The sequence below is a fragment of the Vitis riparia genome, chromosome 12 (assembly GCF_004353265.1).
Source record: "Vitis riparia cultivar Riparia Gloire de Montpellier isolate 1030 chromosome 12, EGFV_Vit.rip_1.0, whole genome shotgun sequence".
Classification (NCBI taxonomy): domain Eukaryota; kingdom Viridiplantae; phylum Streptophyta; class Magnoliopsida; order Vitales; family Vitaceae; genus Vitis; species Vitis riparia.
This window is the reverse complement of record NC_048442.1, coordinates 16,816,649-16,836,177: the sequence shown is the minus strand read 5'-3', so window position 1 is coordinate 16,836,177 and position 19,529 is coordinate 16,816,649. Positions and strand designations below refer to the sequence as shown.

Here is a 19,529-nt window from a genome sequence, read left to right as displayed (position 1 = left end):
TTCCAAGGGAGACGCCACAGTGAGTCTGAAATTAAAGAGGGGCATTCCAGCTAATGCTAGCTTGCAATGTGCAATTATACTTTGGATTCTTCTCAAAGGACCACTCAAAATTTCCAGCGTGATGGTTGGCCTACCATTTTGAAATCAGCGTATTATGGGTCTGGAGACAATGGTCTTTGACAAGTCTTTGGTACTTTTCTTAACAAATATTATTGGATGGCCACCTAACTCAAAGCTTATGATGGGGTTCTTTTTTATAGGATCCAATGGGTTATCCTAGAGACTGCTGAAGAAGTCCAATGATGTTTGGTAATACTACATAATTGTTAAAGTTAGCGTCAAAAGAGACCCTCGATATTCCAAACAACCTATTTGATTACATCTAGAAGTCTCCCTGCCAATAATAATTTGTTTCTACATTGACTGATCTGATCGCTTACCCACAATATTGTTGGGAGTTTGATATTTAAAAGTTTCCTACTTTAAAATTAGAATAAAAATATTTTATATGGATTTTAATTGTTTTGTTAACTACGCAATTGATAGTCTTTTAAGAATTTCCAACCATTGGATATTAGACTCAGCACATTTTAAGTGGATCAGCATGTTTGTAGAGTATGATCAGTGTGAAATTAATCATCCCAAGGGTTTACCTTTCCCACCTTTCCCACGATCGAAATGAGATATTTTATGTCGGCAATAAAAGTCTAAGCCTACAAAATTGGTGAGGATCTGATATTCTATTGGCTTTCGTAAGTAAATAGGATACATTCCCCTTTGCGAAAAACACTCACCCTCACTTATAAACTAAGTACTAAGTTATTAGACATATAATGGCCACCTTCGTGATGACCTTTGAACACACACAAAGAGCTTGGAATCTATCAAATTATATGAGCCACTTTCAGCCAAAAGAGCCTCAACATGGACTCACTCGCCCTATTGTAGGCCACACCCTGGGGTCTCTATGTGGATTCCCCCCTAAGAGAGAGGCCACATGGGGGCATTTTCAGTATGGTATGTTGGTGGTTGCCACCACCCCTTCCCTTGCTATTTAATTGGGTGTTGAGGAAGTGAGGAAAAGGAAATCAAAGTTTTGTGGGGATTCAATCATTTTAACCATAAAGTAGCTCTTACCTGCTTTCTGCACCTACTAGAGTCTAACAATCTGATATTAATATAATAAGGAGGCCAGGAGGCCAGGAATCCAGGCTGTATGACAGAATTCCAAGTTCTGATACAGGGGAGCCAAATATAAAGAAATGGAATCGTAGCCTTATAGCTTTAGAAATTGATGGAGGGAGGCAGCTGAGGAGGGAAGAAATTGAAAAAGGAGAGAGAGAGAGAGAGAGAGAGGGAGAAGAAGAGACGTCACTGTCATGGATGCCACATCTCATATCTTCAAATCCCATATATGTAAATATTATATGATCGAATCCCCTTCTCACTCGTACATTATTAGATTCTCCCTAAAGTGCCCAACGACGGCGTTTTTTAACTTCTCCTTTTTCTCTCTCTCTCTCTCCTCTCTCTCCTCTCTCTCTCTCTCTCTGATTTTCACCCAGGTCAACCTTTACTCCTCTCGTAAATTCATTATCACCTCATCACGTCAAACCCAAAACCCATGCCATGAAAAAGAGAAGGGTTAATTTCATTATCTTAGATTTTGATTAAACATAATTAATTCCTATTAATTTGAAATTTTATTAAATAATTCTCGTATTTTGAATGAGAAAGAATACGAGGGATGATAAAAAAGGGTTCTCGGTTTTATGTTCTTAAGAATATAAATGTAATATTTTTAAATAATATTTTTTATTATTTTTACTTATTTTATAAGGAATGTTTTAAAAATTAACAATATAAGTATGTAAAATGATTATAAAATAAAATAAAAATTAAAAATAAGTTAAAAATATTTTATTTTTATTTTATAAGACATTAAAAAATAATTTTCAAAAACTGCATTATAAAACAATCACCTATCAAAGCCTTAATTGAGGCGCGTGGAAGAAGTTAATAAATTAGAGGTGGTCGAGATGTTTGACTAGAAATCCAAGGAAAAGGTCATACTATAAATTAGGCCACCTTTCTATAATAATAATTAATCAAGATAAATCATTTTTAATTATTTTTTTACCTTAATTTCAGAACAGTACAACTGATTTTTGGATTTCTCTTATCAACGAATATTTTTTTAAAATATATATATATTTATAAATTGATGCTCAGTCTCCTAGAATCAAGGTGGAACTCGGATTTAACTCACCAAACAAAGCCCATTAAAGATTACCAATAATTGGGCCCAATGGGCCATATATTTTCTGGGCCCTGGATTTGTCAATCCGTGCCTCAGGCTCTATCTGGTGGCGTTGGGTCTATTTTCTCTGCGGGCAATTGTAATATATTGAACCAGGTTGATGTCAATAGTAGATAATTGGGCCATTGCCCCAAGAACAAATCAATTGGACCATTCATGGATCAAAGGCTGCTCATTTGGGTCAAGACCTAGCAAAGAGAAAAATAAATATTGCTTCCTTATTTTTATGAGGGAATGATTTAAAACCAATTTTTAATTAAAAAAACCTAAATTAAATTTTACATAACCAGATCCACAGAGATAATAAATGAGTAGTTTATGGATTTTGGGCTATGTGGGTGAGTGGGTTAAAGAAAGTAAAGATTAAAAGACACGTGGGTGAATATGTGGGCTGGTTGGACTATGTGGGTGAGTGGATCAGAGAAAGTAAGAACTGCAAAAATAAAAGAAAGCTATGTGGGTTAGTGGGTTGCGCTATGTTGCTGGTTGGACTATGTGGGTGAGTTGAGTTTGGGTTGGATGACACTGAAAGATGTAACAATAACATTTCTATTGTAACACATGCCAAACAAGAATTAAAAGTTGGGTTGATCGGGTTAGACTCGGATTAGACTCAAATTGGTTGAGTTATATAATTTAAAATATATCTATGATATTATTTTAATGTATTTATATGAAAATTTAAATAATAAATAGGATAAAATTTTAATATAGTAATAAAAGAATAAATATAATTTAATATTTTTCTTAAAAATAGAAAAAAATGAATATTATTTTATAGGATAAGATGCATTATAAATATTATAAAAATATTAAATTAGGTTTAGGTTAGATTAGTATTAAAAATGATTATTCAGACTCGTTCAAAGATTAAATTGGATTTGGATTTGATCGGGTGAACTACCTAAGTTGCACCCCAACACATTGTACCAACATGGTTAAAAATAGCTGTTAATTGTTTTGAAAAATAAGATTATTTGAAAACATAGAAAATTGCTTTATGTTTTAATTAGGAGAAACCAGTTTTCAACAACATCAGTATGTAGAAGGGTCATAAATGTTGGACATCGTTCCATTTTTTCAGAAGAGAAAGAGGAAAAACCCAGCACCACCAACCAATCCATCGACTGCATACCACTTGACTTGCACTCCTCGTCAACAACGCGATTTGGGAAAGTATGCACAGTGGGAAGAAGCAACCCAACAGTGACCCCATTCCTAAATACTAACTATTTGTTGTCTGTTAATTAAATTAAACTCACCAATTAAACTAATAAATTCATTCCGTTTTTTTACACAATGAGGCAATTTCTACGGCTCTGAGCGGGTCAGTAATCACTCTCTGTCCTTTTCATCTTCAGCTACATCCTCAGCTTTTGTTGTGGGTTTGAAGTATATGGAAGTTATAGAAGGTTATGTTCTCCGTTTTTTGAAAACTTTTTGCCGTTGTTTATTAGAAGTAAGTTAGATCTGACAACATTTATGGATAAACCTCAGTTTCAGTTTATTGCTCAATAAATTTTGCCGGTAGAACTGAATTTGTCTACACGTTACATTACGACTACATGAACAACCACTTTCAATTCGGGTTTCTTCGTTTCGATTGAAATTAACATATTTTGTGTGGCTTTTGCAAAACCCATCTGAAAAATCATACCTTTGCTTTTGTGCATGGTGAGCGATTGAGCAGATTTTGCAGTTTTGAGCTGGGGTTCGCATCTTAAGCTTCTTTGATCTCTGTGCATATACGGAATTTGAGTGGGTTCGCTTGAAACCCATGATTTGTTTTGGATATTCTTCAGCTAATGCTTAGATGTTATAGGTATGTTTTGCTTCTTCTTGGTTTTCTGCTTTTGAGAAGATTGGGGGATTTTGTGTTGATTGTGAATTATTTTACTGGGGTTCGACGATAATTCAAAATTCGGGAGGTTTGTTTTTCTGCGTAGGAGGGGAGATTGGGAGAATCAGTAGTGAATGATTATGAGGAAAAATGCAAATTTCCACCCAGGAAGGGTGTTCAGTGATACAAAATGGATTCTTCCGTTTTTTGCGAGCATGCTAGTTTCGGTTACTTTGATTTTGGTAGCTCTCTTTTGGCCACTTTCCTCTCCAAATGGTGGAGATCAGCTTCCTTTCGACATTATATCGTTCTCAAGGTCAGAGGACTCTAGTGGGTATTTTGTAGAATCAGATATAAGGAGATCACTCGAGGTAAAGGGGGATTCAAACATGGAAGCGCCTAGATTAGCTTATCTTATTTCAGGGACGAAGGGTGATAGCCAGAGGATGATGAGGACTTTGCAGGCTGTGTATCATCCCAGGAACCAGTATATTTTACATTTAGATCTTGAGGCTCCACCTCGTGAAAGGTTGGATTTGACGATGTCAGTGAAGGCTGAACCTACGTTTCGTGAAGTGGAGAATGTGCGTGTAATGGCCCAATCAAATCTGGTGACTTATAAAGGTCCTACAATGATTGCTTGTACACTCCAAGCAATTGCAATTTTGTTGAAGGAGAGCTTGGAATGGGACTGGTTTCTAAACCTCAGTGCTTCAGATTATCCTCTTGTGACACAAGATGGTTAGTGCTAGACTTTGCTCCTTTTTCGGTTCAATATCATGGTTGTTATTGTTGATGTTTTTGTTGCTACTACTAATATGTTTGCATAATTTTCCGTGTTAATGTTTGTAAGGTTATGCTTTGATGATATGTAGATCAAATCTGCTTTATCATGCAAATTTGAGGTCTTATTTATATTTGGTCTGAAGGATCTGAAACTGGTTTTTATGAACACCTTCACACACCCTATGACAATTGGTATGAAAAACTATGCACACTTTAGAATGATTGGTACTTAGGGTGTTTATTTAGCTGAAATATTAGGCATGCCATCTTATTGATGCTCTTGGACATTTATATGGTTCAAATATTGATCATTGCATTCTAGGATATTTGGTAGAACTTAATTAAACCTAAATTTAATAGGATTATGAGGGAGAATTAAAAGACAGGCTTTGCTTATGGATAACGGTTAGATGATGGTTCGGATTGACGGGTTGGAGGTTTCAAAATCAAACTATTTTCCTGCATTGACATGATTGAGTGATGAGTGTGGAAACTACAAACTTATAACTTTGGATCCTGTAAAAGGCATTTCAACTCAGTTCCCACGCACCATTTCCAGTCAGCTGAATTATAGCGAAATCAGATAGAATTGGTATAATTGGAAAGACATCCCCTTTGATTTTGAGAAGTTAACTATTACTGTTTCATTCTTCTAAGTCATTTGGAGGCCCAAGAGTAAATATAATGCTGACACAGTTGATGTTCAACTCCTTTGTAAGAGGACAATTTCTACAGAGCAAAAGAAAGGTTTTGATGACTTTACTGCTGAATCTCCTGATTTCTAATTGGAAAAATCTTGGTGAATGTTTGAAAAAATATCTAATATCATTCAATAGCATTTTGGTATATTTTCTTTGTGATCCAGAAAAAGTATAGGGTGATTTGTCTGTGAATTTTCCTATGTAAGGAGTTCTTTTCTGTTTTTTCCCCATGAACGTTGCTACTGAATGGTTGTTTATCGGTACTTATCATATGTACTGAACCTAATTCACTCAAATGCATTTTTAGTCAATCCTGGGTTCTGATAGCCCCAACTCTCATCCTCCTCTTCCTTCTTTGGTTTGAGATTGTCTTGTGATTTGCTTTTTGGTTTTATCCATTGAAATCATTTTTGTAATTTGTTACCTAGATTTAATTGTGAAAGATTCCCTTTCCACCTTTCTTAGTTTGAGGTATACTCAAAATTGAGTTCTAATGCAACTTTTGTGATTTGTTGTACTTTCCTAGTTAGAGATGAATACGAAATTGAGTTTTAGATTCAATTTTATGATTTGCAGAAGTTTGATGTTTGTTCTGCTTACGCAGATCTGCTTCATGTTTTCTCTAACTTATCCAGAACTCTCAATTTCATTGAACATACAAAGATTGCTGGGTGGAAACTGTAAGTAAAATCATATGCAGCACATACACGAGCCCAACAAGATCCTCTTTTCTTCCAATTCACCAATTATATTTAGCGTGGATATATCATTTTACATACTTCTGCAGGAACCAAAGAGCAAAGCCTATTGTCATCGATCCAGGCCTTCATCTATCTAAAAAGTCTGACATTTTTTGGACTACTCAACGTCGGTCACTTCCCACATCTTTTAAGTTGTTCACTGGTAAGTTCTATACATGATCAATTCATTTAGCATAACATGTCATGGACATTTCATATGATTGTGTAGCCATTGCCAACATATTCATTTCTTTGAATGCCTGAGTGGTTTGATTGGACTTTTCTTGGAGCTTACAGTCTTGAAGTTCTGAAGTTAGCAATAAAAATCAGAAGTAATGTTTGCAATTTGTGGGAGGAACATTGTATCTTTTTGGGGCCAAAACGTTGTTCTTTCTCTTTACACAAACACACACACATGCACGCACAAGGTCGATACAAAGATTACAATGTAAGGTCAAGAAAAAGATGATGCTCAACTCATCTCATACGCCTCATTTGCTCCTCTTTAACTTTTGCATGTGGGTTATCCTCGGGAGAACAGATTTGGCAATTGCCATTTGACGTTAACAGTCAACTGTTATCTTCATTTTCGGCACCATCTATGGCTATATTTATAAGAATGTGTGTTGAATTGGTGACATGAATTACTGTAAATTTGCATTTGCAGTTTTTTTATAAGTAAAAGCAATTGTATTAAGAATGCCTAAAGAAGTACACCTGAAAGTATACACAATGTATAAATTTGCATTTGCAGTTAGCTGTACTCTTTTTAACATGCTAATTAGATTTTTGTGTGCAGTAGTGTGTTTTGAAAATGTACTGGCTCGAAGCCTCAAGTCTTCTTTCAGAACTAAGATGAGCTGGTTAGTCACCCATTACATGTTCTGCTCCTGCATCCCACTTCCTTTACCAATCCCAATACCACACAACTCCCTCTCACTAAACAGAAGCAACCCCACACACTGTGTGCACGTGTACACACAAAAGCTACACTACCAGGGTTGAATCTGATCATCTAATTCATATATTATGACTTTCAATTCTTTGTGAAATTCTTATACTTGTGATTGGCTTAAATTCCATATCTCAAACACTTCTTTTGTGTTCTTTTTTCTTTTTTCCTTATTTTACACAGGTTCAGCATGGGTAATGCTAACAAGGTCATTTGTTGAGTACTGCATATTGGGATGGGATAACCTTCCACGAACTATCCTAATGTACTACACAAATTTCATCTCCTCCCCAGAAGGCTACTTCCACACTGTTATTTGTAACACTGAAGAGTTCCGCAATACTGCAATTAGCCATGATCTGCACTACATTGCTTGGGACAATCCACCTAAGCAGCACCCTCTCTCTTTGACAATCAAGGACTATGACAAAATGGTAAAAAGTGGAGCCCCATTTGCTCGGAAATTTGCAAAGGATGATCCAGTCTTAGACAAGATCGATAAAGAGCTTCTAGGACGTATAAACCGCTTCGCACCAGGAGCATGGTGTGTTGGGAACTCAGATGGTGGGGCTGACCCTTGCTCTGTGCGCGGTAATGACTCAATATTTAGGTCAGGTCCTGGTGCTGAGCGATTGCAAGAACTAACTCAGAAGCTGTTATCTGAAGAATATCAGAGTAAGCAGTGTTCATAAGGAGAGTTGGAATTACCCCAAGTGTATATTGGTGTATTCTTAGGTTACACGGTTGATGAACAATAGAATGTCTAAATTAAATGAACATTCACAGTCAAAAGCAATTTCTACTTTACAGGAATATTGAAAATCCTTTGTAGGTTATACGCCAGACATTCATTAGCCTATTTCTGTTATCCTTATCAGAATGATAACGATTCTACTGAACTGAAAGCCAATCTTCTCTTTGTTTATTGGTTGTTACTGTCAATTGGATCGAAACATTATCCCTTCTCTACCTCAGCCTAAGCCCCCTGAGTGCAACTCAAGGTTGATAGCTTCATTAGGCAGCTTCAACCATGACTACCAGTCTGCTGCAATGGGCTGTACATGGCACTCCCTGTGCTGTCATGAACTACACGACTCCAATGTGTACCACACCTGGTTATAAGTCCGATCTTCGAGCCTGTTCATGATTAATCTCACTGTCAATCCTAGCAGCTCCTTCAATTGAGCCAAGAGCTGCATGGTTGCGTGATTCTGATAAGGGTGAGAAACCATCTATTTGTGACTCCCAACTAATAACGCACATCATAAGACTTCATATCATATTCATAGTTTGTCTGTAATAGTAGTTATACTTTTGTACAATTTTGCTTCTTCATCTTTTCTCTTCTTTTTCTGATATATATTAAGAGTTAGGTCAGTTTTGTGGGCCAAATTGAATGATACAATATGAAGGAACACCTGCCACCAGAAAAGAGAAAATATTAAAAATAATCCATGAGCATCACATGTCTGGATTTATCATCCACATCTTCTATAGCAAGTATATGGGTGTGAACATTTGCATCCATCAGAACAAATTCCAAACTTTTCCAAGTTCACATCCCAACCATAAAAATGGTTCTGCAAATGAAGTGGTTATGATGGGTTTTAGCAGAAGATCAAGACCTCACTATCTTTTCTTTTCCTTTGATTCTCCATTGAAGGATATCACTGTAAAATGACTATACAAAAGAAAACAGAGGACGACAGACATAGAGATGCAAGTCCTGAGTGGCAGAGACAATGCAGAGCTCCATACTTGCTGAACCCAGAAAAGCCTTGATCAAACACCTTCATAAAAGCTGAAATTACATAAGCAAGGTCTGATACATTTGTATTTTGGGATGGCCATGTAGCAAGGATCCAAAAGCTTACTTCAATCCATCCATTCTGCCTAGCTAGTCCGTTTAGAATAGCATGTTTACCCTTTTCTTTGGTGCTTCTTCCATTTGTCCATTAGTTTCAGATTGCTGATACACAAGTTGTAAACCTAACACTCATGACACACAAGTAAATACAAATCTGTCATCCATAACTTTAGACATTTATCTGGTTGTGACATCAGTATCATAGAAAAACAGACACAAAAGACACCTAACAGACATTTTTATCAGAAAATCTGGAGTGGATATAACTTAGATATTTCTATGCTTTGATGCCAGTATAATAAATATACATAGAAATAAATGACATGTTCAAGCTTTAATTTCTGACTATGATTTAAAGTTTGATCAAAGTAGAGAGAACTATATTATAACTCTACGATGATGTTGGAATCATCTGATATAATATTGGTGAGCACTAAATATAAGTAAATTAATTATAGACCATCACTGGATGAGCCATCCATATCAGAATGGAAAGCTCTCCTTAATCCAAACTACACTATCATGAATCTCTAAGGTCATTAGCAATCCTGAAAAGATAAATTGAAAGAAAAAACCCAGAAAGTATAGGAGAATATTCATACAGGATACTGCTATCACATGATGATAACTATGTTCATACCAATGTTTTAGAAAATGATTTGATCAACATAGGAAGCATACTGATGCCCATGAAAGTTTCATGGGCATGTTCTAGACACCATGATTAACAAATGAAACGGGAACAAGGTCTTTAAGGTGCTGGAACTTTTTGTCCATATTTATTTTTTTCAGAAGCAAAAACTATGCAATGTGCAATCCCAATCCAACTGTTTAATTGAGGAATAAAGCAAGGAATGAAAGAAATGTGGTCCACCACTCTAAGCCTGGGATGGTTTCCACAATTTATTTCAAGGTCAATGGATTCAAGATCAGCTTTAACCATGGCAAGCACAGAACAAACTCACCAGTTAAGTTTACCTTTGGCATATCATTTTATTTCAAGTTCAATGCTTCTCAGAATGTGAAGTATGAAACCAACTTATGCTCAGCTAAAAGCCAATCTCTCTTATTTAGCAGTAGTTACAGTTAGTGGATAGAAAGTTAACTGTTACTTGATGTTGAAACTAATCTTTAATGGCTTTCAGCACCAGACATGAGCTTTAAATATTTCTCAATGATCATCTCTGGAGAAAAATCAGTGAAATATCCCTTCTCAACATCCAGCCCTTCCTGAGCTGCTAGCATCTCCACCTGGTTCTGGACCCGGTCTGCTCCAATCCTGTTTGGCTCCAAGAGCATGCAAGCTATCTCAGTCGAGTCCTCACCATGAAACAGGCCCAGTGTCTGCACTGTTGGCAGCCCGCCCCCTCTAGCACTCACCGTCCGTGCAATTCTTCTAGCAGCAGAAATATCTGTAGACACTATGGGAATGTTGTACATTGAGACCCATGGCCGCGCGCCTATCATCACAATACCTCTTGCCCGAGAGACCATGGTTGGGCCTTCATCAGGCTTCTCAGAAAGAACTTCTGGCATATCCCATCCGGACCATTGGTTGCCCATAAAGTTGGGGCGATAATAACCCAGCTCCCTCCTGATGATGTCCAAAGGTTTGCCCATGGGGTGTGCTGCATCATATAGAAATACTGGCACTGCAGAAGAAAACATGAAATACACTTTCATGAGATGAGGAATTAGGTACATGGTTGCATCTGAAGAACATATGTATCTATGACCAAATTCCATGTTAATCAGACTTCTAAAAGTTCAAAAATTACTCCAACAGTCCAGGACTATAAGGTTCAGACTTACCTTGGAACTTGTTGCCTATGTCAGCTGCTGCCATTTTAGCAAACCAAGCCGCTTCCTCCAAAGAAGCCCGAGCAAGTGGATGGAAAACAATGTCATCCACGACGCCAAGCCTAGGGTGTGCCCCATGATGCAACTCAAGGTTGATAGCTTCATAAGCAGCTTCAACCATGGATAGCAGAGTTTGCTGCAATGGGCTGTAAATGATATTCCCTGTGCTATCATGGACAATGTAGGAAACAAGAGTGTACCCAATCCTGTTATAAGCCCGATCCTGAAACTTGTTCACTATGACAGTTTCACCATCAAGCCTTGCAGCTCTTTCAATTGAATCAAGAGCTGTGTGGTTACGCGATTCGGATATATAGAGCTTACAGCAGAGTAGCATAGATTGTTTTATGCTTTTCTTGTCCTTGTGGAAACAAAAGAGTAAGAAAATTATCCACTTGCCATTCCCAACAAGTAAAAGCATCAAGACCCATATGGCTAACTACATGCATATAGAGTTTAAAGAGTTAAAATCAATGATGCTTTCATCAGAATTGTGGAACTTACTAGAGAAAAAGTATTGAAATTCATGTCATTAATGAGGAAATACCTCATTTTCTTTCTAGCTTGTGTCCATCTCTATGAAATTAGCCCTCTTTCATCAAGTTATGTTTCATTTTGCCAGAGAATCAGTCAAAGAACTGGGTTGGAAAAACTGGTTTGTGTCTCAGAGTGCACAAGGTTGGAAAGAAAAACACAAACTTGCACGATCTTTATGGGGAAATGGAAAAATCTAGCTAGTCAGTTACTCCATTTGTGTTCCAACTATCCCATTGTAAAATCCTTCTGCAAATTGAAGTGGTTATGGTGAACTTCAGCCATGTTTTTGCTTCTTATTCTTCATAATCAAGTCACTATAATCAGTGTATTGATTTGGAAAAAGATAATTCTATGTTTATAGATTATCAAAATGACTTTACACCAGACATAAAAGAGACCATAAAATGTAAAACACAGACAAAAAAAAAACAGAGAGAGAGAGAGAGAGAGAGAGAGAAATGTGGTAAATCCTTACCTTGCAACCGGGGTTCAAATCCATTTCTTCTCTTCTTCTTGGCTTCCCCTTTGGTTGCTTTGCCTTGGTTTCACGAGAAATGGGAGCAGAGATGTATATAGAAGCCATTGGAACTTGAAAAAAGTATGCTCTTGAGTCAGCATTGACGTAACACCCACATAAATGATAAAAACAATGTCCCCACAACATCACATGTCTCTACTAGAGCTCAAAGCGTGAATTATATAGCACTATTTGTCAGCGTCATTAATGTTTGTCATCAACATTCAATGTGGAACAGGACATTAATCTTAAAGACAGAATTATTTTTATTTATTTTATTTTATTCTATTAGTTATATTTTTTTGGAAGAATCATTGAAAATTATTTTTATTTTATTAGTGATATATTTTTTTGGAAGAGTCTAGAGATTGTGCAAGTGGATCCATTCCTTTTATAAGTAAAATTCTCTTCCACTTTGAGTTATATTCTAATTACAAATAGAGTTCCATCGAGACTGTGTTAGTGACTTATAATTTAAAACTCGAGTTGTACACATCTCGCTTAGAGAGTGTACCAAAAACAAGATCTGACTATTGAATCATGGAGGTAGACCACTAGTACTAGTGCACTGAGTTCATCTTCGAGGAGGGTAGATCTATTTCAAGGATAGTGTTTATCATGCTTCAACCGATAAGTTTTTCTTCTTATTAATTCTGTTATTTGTTTGTGTCTTTTGAGTTAATCATTTATTTTCTTACCCTTAAATCCAACATACTAATGATGAAGCTAAGGTGTCAAAGATTGTAAAGAGCTCTATACTTGCTCAATACCTACTTGATCAACTCAACAAAGCTTACCTCAAACATATTATGACTACCTAAGCAGGCTCTGATTGAAACATCTGTGCTTTAAGAGAACCATTTAAGAATGATCCAAAAACTTGCTTCTATCTCTTTTGTGAGAGAAAAGAGGGTTTCCAAAGTATTCTTACCCTTTTCTTTGGTTACTTCTTCTACACATGCCAACAAAAAGACATTCAGAAGCAAACAATTTCTGATTTCTGGTAACAGGGAATTCAAGAAACCAGAGTTAAGTAGGCGTGCAGACCTAACACCCATTACACAAAAGTAATCATGAAGATGGAAGAATCCTCAAATTTGAAACCACCCCTGAAAGCTTTTCAATCAAGAAATTTGAAAGATTGATAGGTGGGAGTATGACATTTCTGCAGTAATTTTGTTGTTGGCATAAAAAATAGAATTTATTCTAGTATAGTTGGAAATCTTAATTAAGAATTATAAATGATTTCTTAGAACTACCATTGACATGCCAACCTAATCCCCAACATGGGAGTGGGCTACCCACTGCTAGCCAGCTAAAAATCTGAAGTGGGGAGACCACAACCACTGCCACAATTTATGAGTGGTGGAGCCTTTTGGGGTGCTCTAAGCTCCTGCAATATCTCCAACTAACAAATCTTCAAGGCATTATCAAATACTTTTCACATGGTCTATTTTGGTGATGAGATATGACTATATCAGGTGGTATACAATGGCTGAAGAGGTTTCGTGTAGCCAAATCCCAGGGATAATTGGATAAGGCTGTGCAACTAATGTGGATGAGGTTTCAACTTTCAAAGTCTAGATGGATATTTTAAAAAGTAGAAATATATAAAACTTATATATGCAATTCAAATAATTCCCAGCAAAAACAAAAAATATTATTAAAGAAAACCACAGGGATGAAAACAAAGGTGTTTAAGAACTAACAAAGAAAGTTCAACTACAAAAGATATGCAATCAATGTCACGACAAGTATCGATGATATAACCTTATCTTTTGGTATACATGGAAGAGCTTCATTATATGAGCAGCAAATTCATAACTGCACTTATCTGAATCTGCTATTCTTTTCTTAAATAATTCAGATCTGCTAGAAATAATAATATCGGTACATTTTCAAGTCACTGCTACAATTGATAAGACTTGTAGCTTCAACCTTGTACCTAAAGGGCTTGAAGCTCAAGAAATCATAAAAAGCTACAAACCAGCTAGGGGTTCTAATCTTTTTATAAGTATTCAATCAAGTAAAAGGTCTCCCCCATCATAATGGTTTTCTATGCTCATCAATTCTGCACTTACCTGAAATAAGCTACAGACCTTTCTTATTTTGCAATGACCCTGGATTTTCACCAAGTTAGATCAATTTTACTGAAAAGTTTGGAAAGGCTAATGATCCATTGCAGTGACTGAGCAAGCATCAAATAAACCTTCCTCCTCTTTTTATCCCCATCAGAATATGCAAACCAGCTCATTAAGACATTCATAACTTCTGAAAGACCACAGATGAACACATAAGAATAGGAGAAGAAAGATAAACCCACTAATCCACAGTTGATCCAAGGTTAAGTATCTACCGAGAATAGTCCTTAAAAAAGAAAATAGTTGTAACTTCTTAAGATCGTACAAATGAATAGAACAGACAAATTTCAGGCATATGAATGACCATTCAAACTAGAAGATCAGAACAAAAAATCCCTCTTCACAAAAGAGAAAATAATCTCTCACTGGAAGAGTTTCTTATTTGGTTCACTCATGGAACAATAGTTTCCCTAATCATTTATCTTCTAATCACACAATGGATTAAAGTCCAAGTATCTCTTAATTATTTTTTCCTGTGAAAAATCAGTATAATATCCTTTCCCTGCAATCATTCCCTCTTCTTCTGCATGCCGCTCAACTTCAAGCTGAACTTGATCTCCTCCAATTCTACTTGGTTCCAACAGGTTACAAGCTACCTCAGTGACATTTTCACCATAAGCAAGTGCCATGGCTTGTACTGATGGAAGTCCACCTCCTCTACCACTTACCCGTTTTGCAATTCTACGAACAGCAGCAATATTACTAGAGAAAATTGGGACATTATAGTTATCAACCCACCGGGTTGATCCAATTACAACCACACCTTTTGCTTGAGCTGCTTGAGCTGGACCTACATCTGGCTTCAATAGAGAAGACTCTGATATCATACCCCCAGCCCACTGGTTTCCACTGGAATTAGGCTTGAAGTATCCCAACTCTCTTCTTATTGAATCGAGAGTCCTTTCCTCTTCATGGGCTGCTCCATATAAAAAGGTTGGCACTGCAGGCTATGTTTAAGATCATTAGCAATGCTGAGAAGGTAGACTGAAAAGAGAAAACTAGAAACACATCCACAAAGTTTCATACTTGACATTGCCCAGGTTTAGGAAATGATATGATCAACAAAGGTAGTGCATGGATGCCCATGGAAGCTGAGTATGATTAATAAATCAAAGAGGAAGAAGAAATCTAGACTCTTAAAAAGCCTTTATTTAAACATGAATAAGGGGGAAACTGTAGACCCATTTAAATGCTAACGAGTGAATGACCAACTCACTCATTTCGACTCCTGCATTAGAATCAATGTGCTCTGTTAATTTGGATGGGACATCCAAATGCCTCAACAGAGAAATTTTGCCAACAAAGTAATCAATCTTGTTAACTCTGCATTTAAGGTGTGGATACAAGGAGATAACACAGGCAATGCAATGAAACACTCTTGCATTTCAATTTTCTAATAATTTCTGATTTATTAATAAATAAATAAATGTACTCTCCATGAACCAGGTATATAAACCATGCACCAATGCCAAATTCTAGAAGAAAATGAAACTCCTCACATATAATGATCCTGCATCTAATTAACCAGTCTCAGCTTTTGATATGCTGAAATGGTGATGCAGGATTTATGTTACCAAGCATAAATTGTTGGATTTATGGGATTAAGCACCATTAACTAATTTTCGGTTGAATTGATCTTGGTTCTCAATCACACCTAAGCATGGCCATATAAAAGAGAACACTAGGAAATTCATTGGTGCACCAATCAGAGATATAGTGTTGCTTCTCAGGCTGTGTTTAATAGGTAAGAACATTAATGAAGACCTCCTACAAACAAGCATCCTCTTAAAGGGCTACATCCAATTTATACTCATCCATTAGTTAAAGGTACTTGGGAAACCTTTTCTTCCATTTTAGAGGCAGCTCTTACCATCCTACAACGTAGCTACAATCACATGCAGTCTCAGGGGCACAAACCTTGAAGATTGGAACCAATATCAGCTGCCAAAGACTTTGCAATTCCAGCTGTCTGCTTCAGTGAGGCATCAGCCAAGGGATGAAAGCAAATGTGGTCAACCACTCCAAGCCTGGGATGGTTTCCACAATGTATTTCAAGGTTGATGGCTTCAAATGCAGCTTTAACCATGGCAAGCACGGCACCTCTCAAGGCACATGTGTCTGAAGATGGCTTTGGAGCCAACTTGGAGACAAGAGTGTAACCAACCCTATTGTAAGTCTCATCTTCAAACTTGTTGATAATAGGGGCTTCTGGGAATAGCCTGGCAGCTCGTTCAATCAACTCAAGTGCAGCCCTGTTTCGGCTCTCAGATATGTATACCTTGCAGCATGCAAGCATTAACTTTAACATTCTTTCTCCTTCCTATGGCCCTTCATAAACTGCAAAAGGGATAGATATAGATGATAAAATGACAAAACAGAGAACTTTGTGGCCATAAACTCTCTTGGACCACATATCCCCCATCATTCAATGGGGATGGTGGTAAATGGTGAAGCTTTCATGCAAAAATTTCAGTAAAAGAATAAATAATGACAATGGTTTACCCTACTTGCGAATACAGTAACCAGATATAAAGCAAACTCAGATTTTGGTGCTTTGTGCCTTTATTTATATATTTTGCTTTTCAAAAGAAAACAAGGATCAATTAAAATGTTGATTATCCATAAATAATAAGTTTTCATGGTTACATGCGTAATATCCATTTGTAGTATCCATTTGCATTACTAGTGCTTAGCTAAAACACAATGAACATTCAATTTGGTCAATTGAAGACACTACAAGATCATCCTTATTGGCCTAACCCATTAATCCTTACAGCATAGTTTGGTAAAACCAAGAGGGTTACCCTTTAAGTTAATGAAAAGCACAAAAAGGCAGTCACAACCAACAAGAAGGCAGAGCAATCCCAAAAAATAAAGAGAGGTTTTTCAAGCTGTTCAATTTTTATCACGTAAAATATGTCAGTTGGTTTTTCCTTCGGTCACTGAATTGCAGCAGTTCTATATATAATTGTGTTGTCACAGCTTAACAATATGTAACTGGAAGGGTGAGATCTTGGAGGAACATAATCCTCATACGGAAGCAGCCCACACAGTTTGGAATACAAACGATCTTGATATATAGCTGATCAAATTGAAAAAAAAAAATCATAAACCCCCCCAAATATTTGATCAATACAAATCCACCCAAACCAACAGCCAACAGAAAAAAGAAACCTAAACCGTTAAACAGCATACCAAGCAAAATTTATACGTAGAACCACCAGAATTCCAAATTTTGAAATTACCCATTACACGGCAAACACAATATCTCCCTCAAAACTCAATATCCTTAGCCTCCGAAGAAGATTTGAGAAACCCATTATACTCCAATTTCACCGACAATGTGGCGCAGATAGCCCTAAATTTCAACCTCAGATTATCCATAATTTCTTGGGCACTCTCATCATCCGGGTCAAAAAACGGGTATTTTTGTAGCAACTCCTCCATCTGTTTAATACTTTTTTGAACCCGAGAAGAGAACCGGGTCGAATCGACTTCAATTGCCGAGTTCCAGACATCGACACAGCCCCGGTAGAACCCAAGTTCTTCACCAACTTGGAAACCGAATTTTAGGCCTACTTGCTTGGCTTCTTCTTTTCCGGAGATTAAGCCGGCGTTGTAGCCTTCAGTAAAGCCGTCGTTGAAGTGGGTTTCTTCGAGGTTTAGAGAGGAATCGAAGATATCCTGAATGGAAGCGGCGGCGGTGCCGGTGGCACCGGCGGTGACGGGTGGTTGGGAAGCCATGAAGAAGGGAGATTGAAGAGGAAGCAACAAGGAACGAGAAGTGCACGTGCTCACGTGGAACCTGTGAATCTGGTGAAAGTCAACCAATCGTCCAATCGTGTGGCCAGGATTATTTTTTCAATATCCTATTTTGCAATATGAACGAAAGTCCGAAATAAACCCAAATAAGGGCAGTGTCCAGAGAGCCTACTGAGTTGGCTCGGACACTCTGAGAAGCAGAGAAAATTAAAACCGAGTCAACTCAGTCCTTACAAAAAATCAATTCCACAACCCTAACATGTTTCCCATTCAATCTAAACCCCATAGAATGAATTTTTGCACAAACAATCTCCAAATCCTAAGCAGCAATGAAGAACCAAATTCAGAAAAATAAACACACGAAAGAAGGAAAGCAGATCATACCTAACCGGACGAGTTGGTGGCGAGAAGAGCTTCCGCCGGAAATGGCCTCGGAAATGGCCTCTTGACGACCCGCTTAAGGTGGCGGTGGCTGCTAGCTCCAAAGGGGGAGGAGATGGTGTGTGTGTGTTTTTTTTTTTTTTTTTTCAAAATTGGGGAATATTATATATATATATATATATATATATCTCTTTTTCTGTCAGAGAAGAAGACGTAACGCAGTTTGAAGAGAAGTCTTGTGGGTAAAGAAAGGTGGGTTTTGACTCGAGTTTAAGTCCAAAATAATCCATTGGTAGGAAAAAAAATGGTAATAATAGTGCACATTTTTAAATATTTGTGAAACTAATATTTTGCATCCACGTGAACATGTATGGATATTTTTAACACCGGTGGTAATTATGATTTTAAAATTTAAAAATATCCTTAAAATCATAATTTGTGACTTAAAAATAACTGGTTATCAACAGTAATTTTAAAGAAAATTGTAAAATCACAATTTGTGAAAGATATTTTTAAAACTTTTAAAACCTTATCAACGGTAGTTTTTTATATTTAAAAAAAATCTCTGTAAATGTTTACGTGGATATAAAAGATTACTTTAACAAATATTTTGAGATGAATACTATTCTTACCAATTTTTTTTTACTAATTGATTATTTTGGACTTAAACTCTTTTGACTCACCAAAAGAACTAAACTTTTAGTTTTGTATTCATTTATTTAAAAATATTTTCGATAAATGAGATATTTATTTCTTAAAAAATATTCTTATTTGATAATATTAAATAAAATTATCAAAAAAATTAAATTTTAAAATAAATATATTATAATTAAATAAATATCATTTAAAAAAAATTCAATCTTTCTAATTTTTTAATTAATCATGATTTTAAATACTTATCATTTTTTATGATAAAATTAAATAAAATTTGTATTAATTAGCATCAATAATAAAATAAAAATTTTAAGAATAAAAAAATACAATTAAAACTAAAATACTTAAAATTAAATACAATCAAAAATAAAATTAGAAATTAAATACAATTAAAACAAAAAAAAACTTAAAAATTTTAAAAATAAAATAACTCTTTCTTGATATCTATATTTTTTAACAAAGTGAAAATTA

General features: G+C 36.2%; 3 protein-coding genes across 9 annotated transcripts; 1 reads left to right on the top strand and 2 right to left on the bottom strand.

Annotated features, from left to right (window-relative positions):
- The first annotated feature begins 3,400 nt into the window (after nt 1-3,400).
- On the top strand, nt 3,401-8,264 carry LOC117926566 (beta-glucuronosyltransferase GlcAT14A-like). Of its 3 annotated transcripts, none has more exons than XM_034845698.1 (5): nt 3,401-3,647; nt 4,011-4,901; nt 6,252-6,327; nt 6,435-6,550; nt 7,523-8,264. In XM_034845698.1, exons 2-5 carry the CDS (start codon nt 4,295-4,297, stop codon nt 8,029-8,031), a joined length of 1,308 nt encoding a protein of 435 aa, XP_034701589.1. In that variant the 5' UTR covers nt 3,401-3,647; nt 4,011-4,294; the 3' UTR covers nt 8,032-8,264. The 3 variants fall into 3 exon arrangements, with proteins under 3 accessions (XP_034701589.1, XP_034701590.1, XP_034701588.1); XM_034845699.1 differs by lacking the exon at nt 3,401-3,647 and having other exon boundaries at nt 3,654-4,142; nt 4,267-4,901; XM_034845697.1 differs by lacking the exon at nt 3,401-3,647 and adding an exon at nt 3,666-3,732.
- A 1,876-nt stretch (nt 8,265-10,140) lies between these two features.
- On the bottom strand, nt 10,141-12,219 carry LOC117926568 (glutamate formimidoyltransferase-like). 3 transcript variants are annotated; one of them, XM_034845701.1, is made up of 4 exons: nt 12,079-12,216; nt 11,614-11,901; nt 11,019-11,427; nt 10,141-10,858 (listed from the first exon to the last, which is right to left on the bottom strand). In XM_034845701.1, exons 3-4 carry the CDS (start codon nt 11,401-11,403, stop codon nt 10,338-10,340), a joined length of 906 nt encoding a protein of 301 aa, XP_034701592.1. In that variant the 5' UTR covers nt 11,404-11,427; nt 11,614-11,901; nt 12,079-12,216; the 3' UTR covers nt 10,141-10,337. The 3 variants fall into 3 exon arrangements, with proteins under 3 accessions (XP_034701592.1, XP_034701593.1, XP_034701591.1); XM_034845702.1 differs by having other exon boundaries at nt 11,614-11,849; XM_034845700.1 differs by lacking the exon at nt 11,614-11,901 and having other exon boundaries at nt 12,079-12,219.
- Nucleotides 12,220-14,422: 2,203 nt separating this feature from the next.
- LOC117926991 (formimidoyltransferase-cyclodeaminase-like) lies at nt 14,423-18,548 on the bottom strand. Of its 3 annotated transcripts, XM_034846343.1 has the most exons (4): nt 18,408-18,548; nt 17,556-18,213; nt 16,179-16,581; nt 14,423-15,201 (listed from the first exon to the last, which is right to left on the bottom strand). In XM_034846343.1, the coding sequence occupies exons 2-4, from the start codon at nt 18,003-18,005 to the stop codon at nt 14,687-14,689; spliced, it is 1,368 nt and encodes a 455-aa protein (XP_034702234.1). In that variant the 5' UTR covers nt 18,006-18,213; nt 18,408-18,548; the 3' UTR covers nt 14,423-14,686. The 3 variants fall into 3 exon arrangements, with proteins under 3 accessions (XP_034702234.1, XP_034702232.1, XP_034702233.1); XM_034846341.1 differs by lacking the exon at nt 17,556-18,213 and having other exon boundaries at nt 16,179-16,598; nt 18,408-18,546; XM_034846342.1 differs by lacking the exon at nt 18,408-18,548 and having other exon boundaries at nt 16,179-16,598; nt 17,507-17,595.
- Nucleotides 18,549-19,529: the final 981 nt, after the last annotated feature.

Coding starts and splice junctions, on each gene's coding strand:
- LOC117926566 (XM_034845698.1), top strand. CDS start 4,295: ATGATTATGAGGAAAAATGCAAATTTCCACCCAGGAAGGGTGTTCAGT. Junction 4,902..6,251: donor TCCTCTTGTGACACAAGATG/GTTAGTGCTAGA, acceptor CTGCTTACGCAG/ATCTGCTTCATGTTTTCTCT. Junction 6,328..6,434: donor AAGATTGCTGGGTGGAAACT/GTAAGTAAAATC, acceptor ATACTTCTGCAG/GAACCAAAGAGCAAAGCCTA.
- LOC117926568 (XM_034845700.1), bottom strand. CDS start 12,186: ATGGCTTCTATATACATCTCTGCTCCCATTTCTCGTGAAACCAAGGCA. Junction 11,428..12,078: donor ATTTGAACCCCGGTTGCAAG/GTAAGGATTTAC, acceptor TGTTTCCACAAG/GACAAGAAAAGCATAAAACA. Junction 10,859..11,018: donor CATAGGCAACAAGTTCCAAG/GTAAGTCTGAAC, acceptor TTTCTTCTGCAG/TGCCAGTATTTCTATATGAT.
- LOC117926991 (XM_034846343.1), bottom strand. CDS start 18,005: ATGGCTTCCCAACCACCCGTCACCGCCGGTGCCACCGGCACCGCCGCC. Junction 16,582..17,555: donor TTCTCAAATCTTCTTCGGAG/GCTAAGGATATT, acceptor GAAGGGCCATAG/GAAGGAGAAAGAATGTTAAA. Junction 15,202..16,178: donor TATTGGTTCCAATCTTCAAG/GTTTGTGCCCCT, acceptor CATAGCCTGCAG/TGCCAACCTTTTTATATGGA.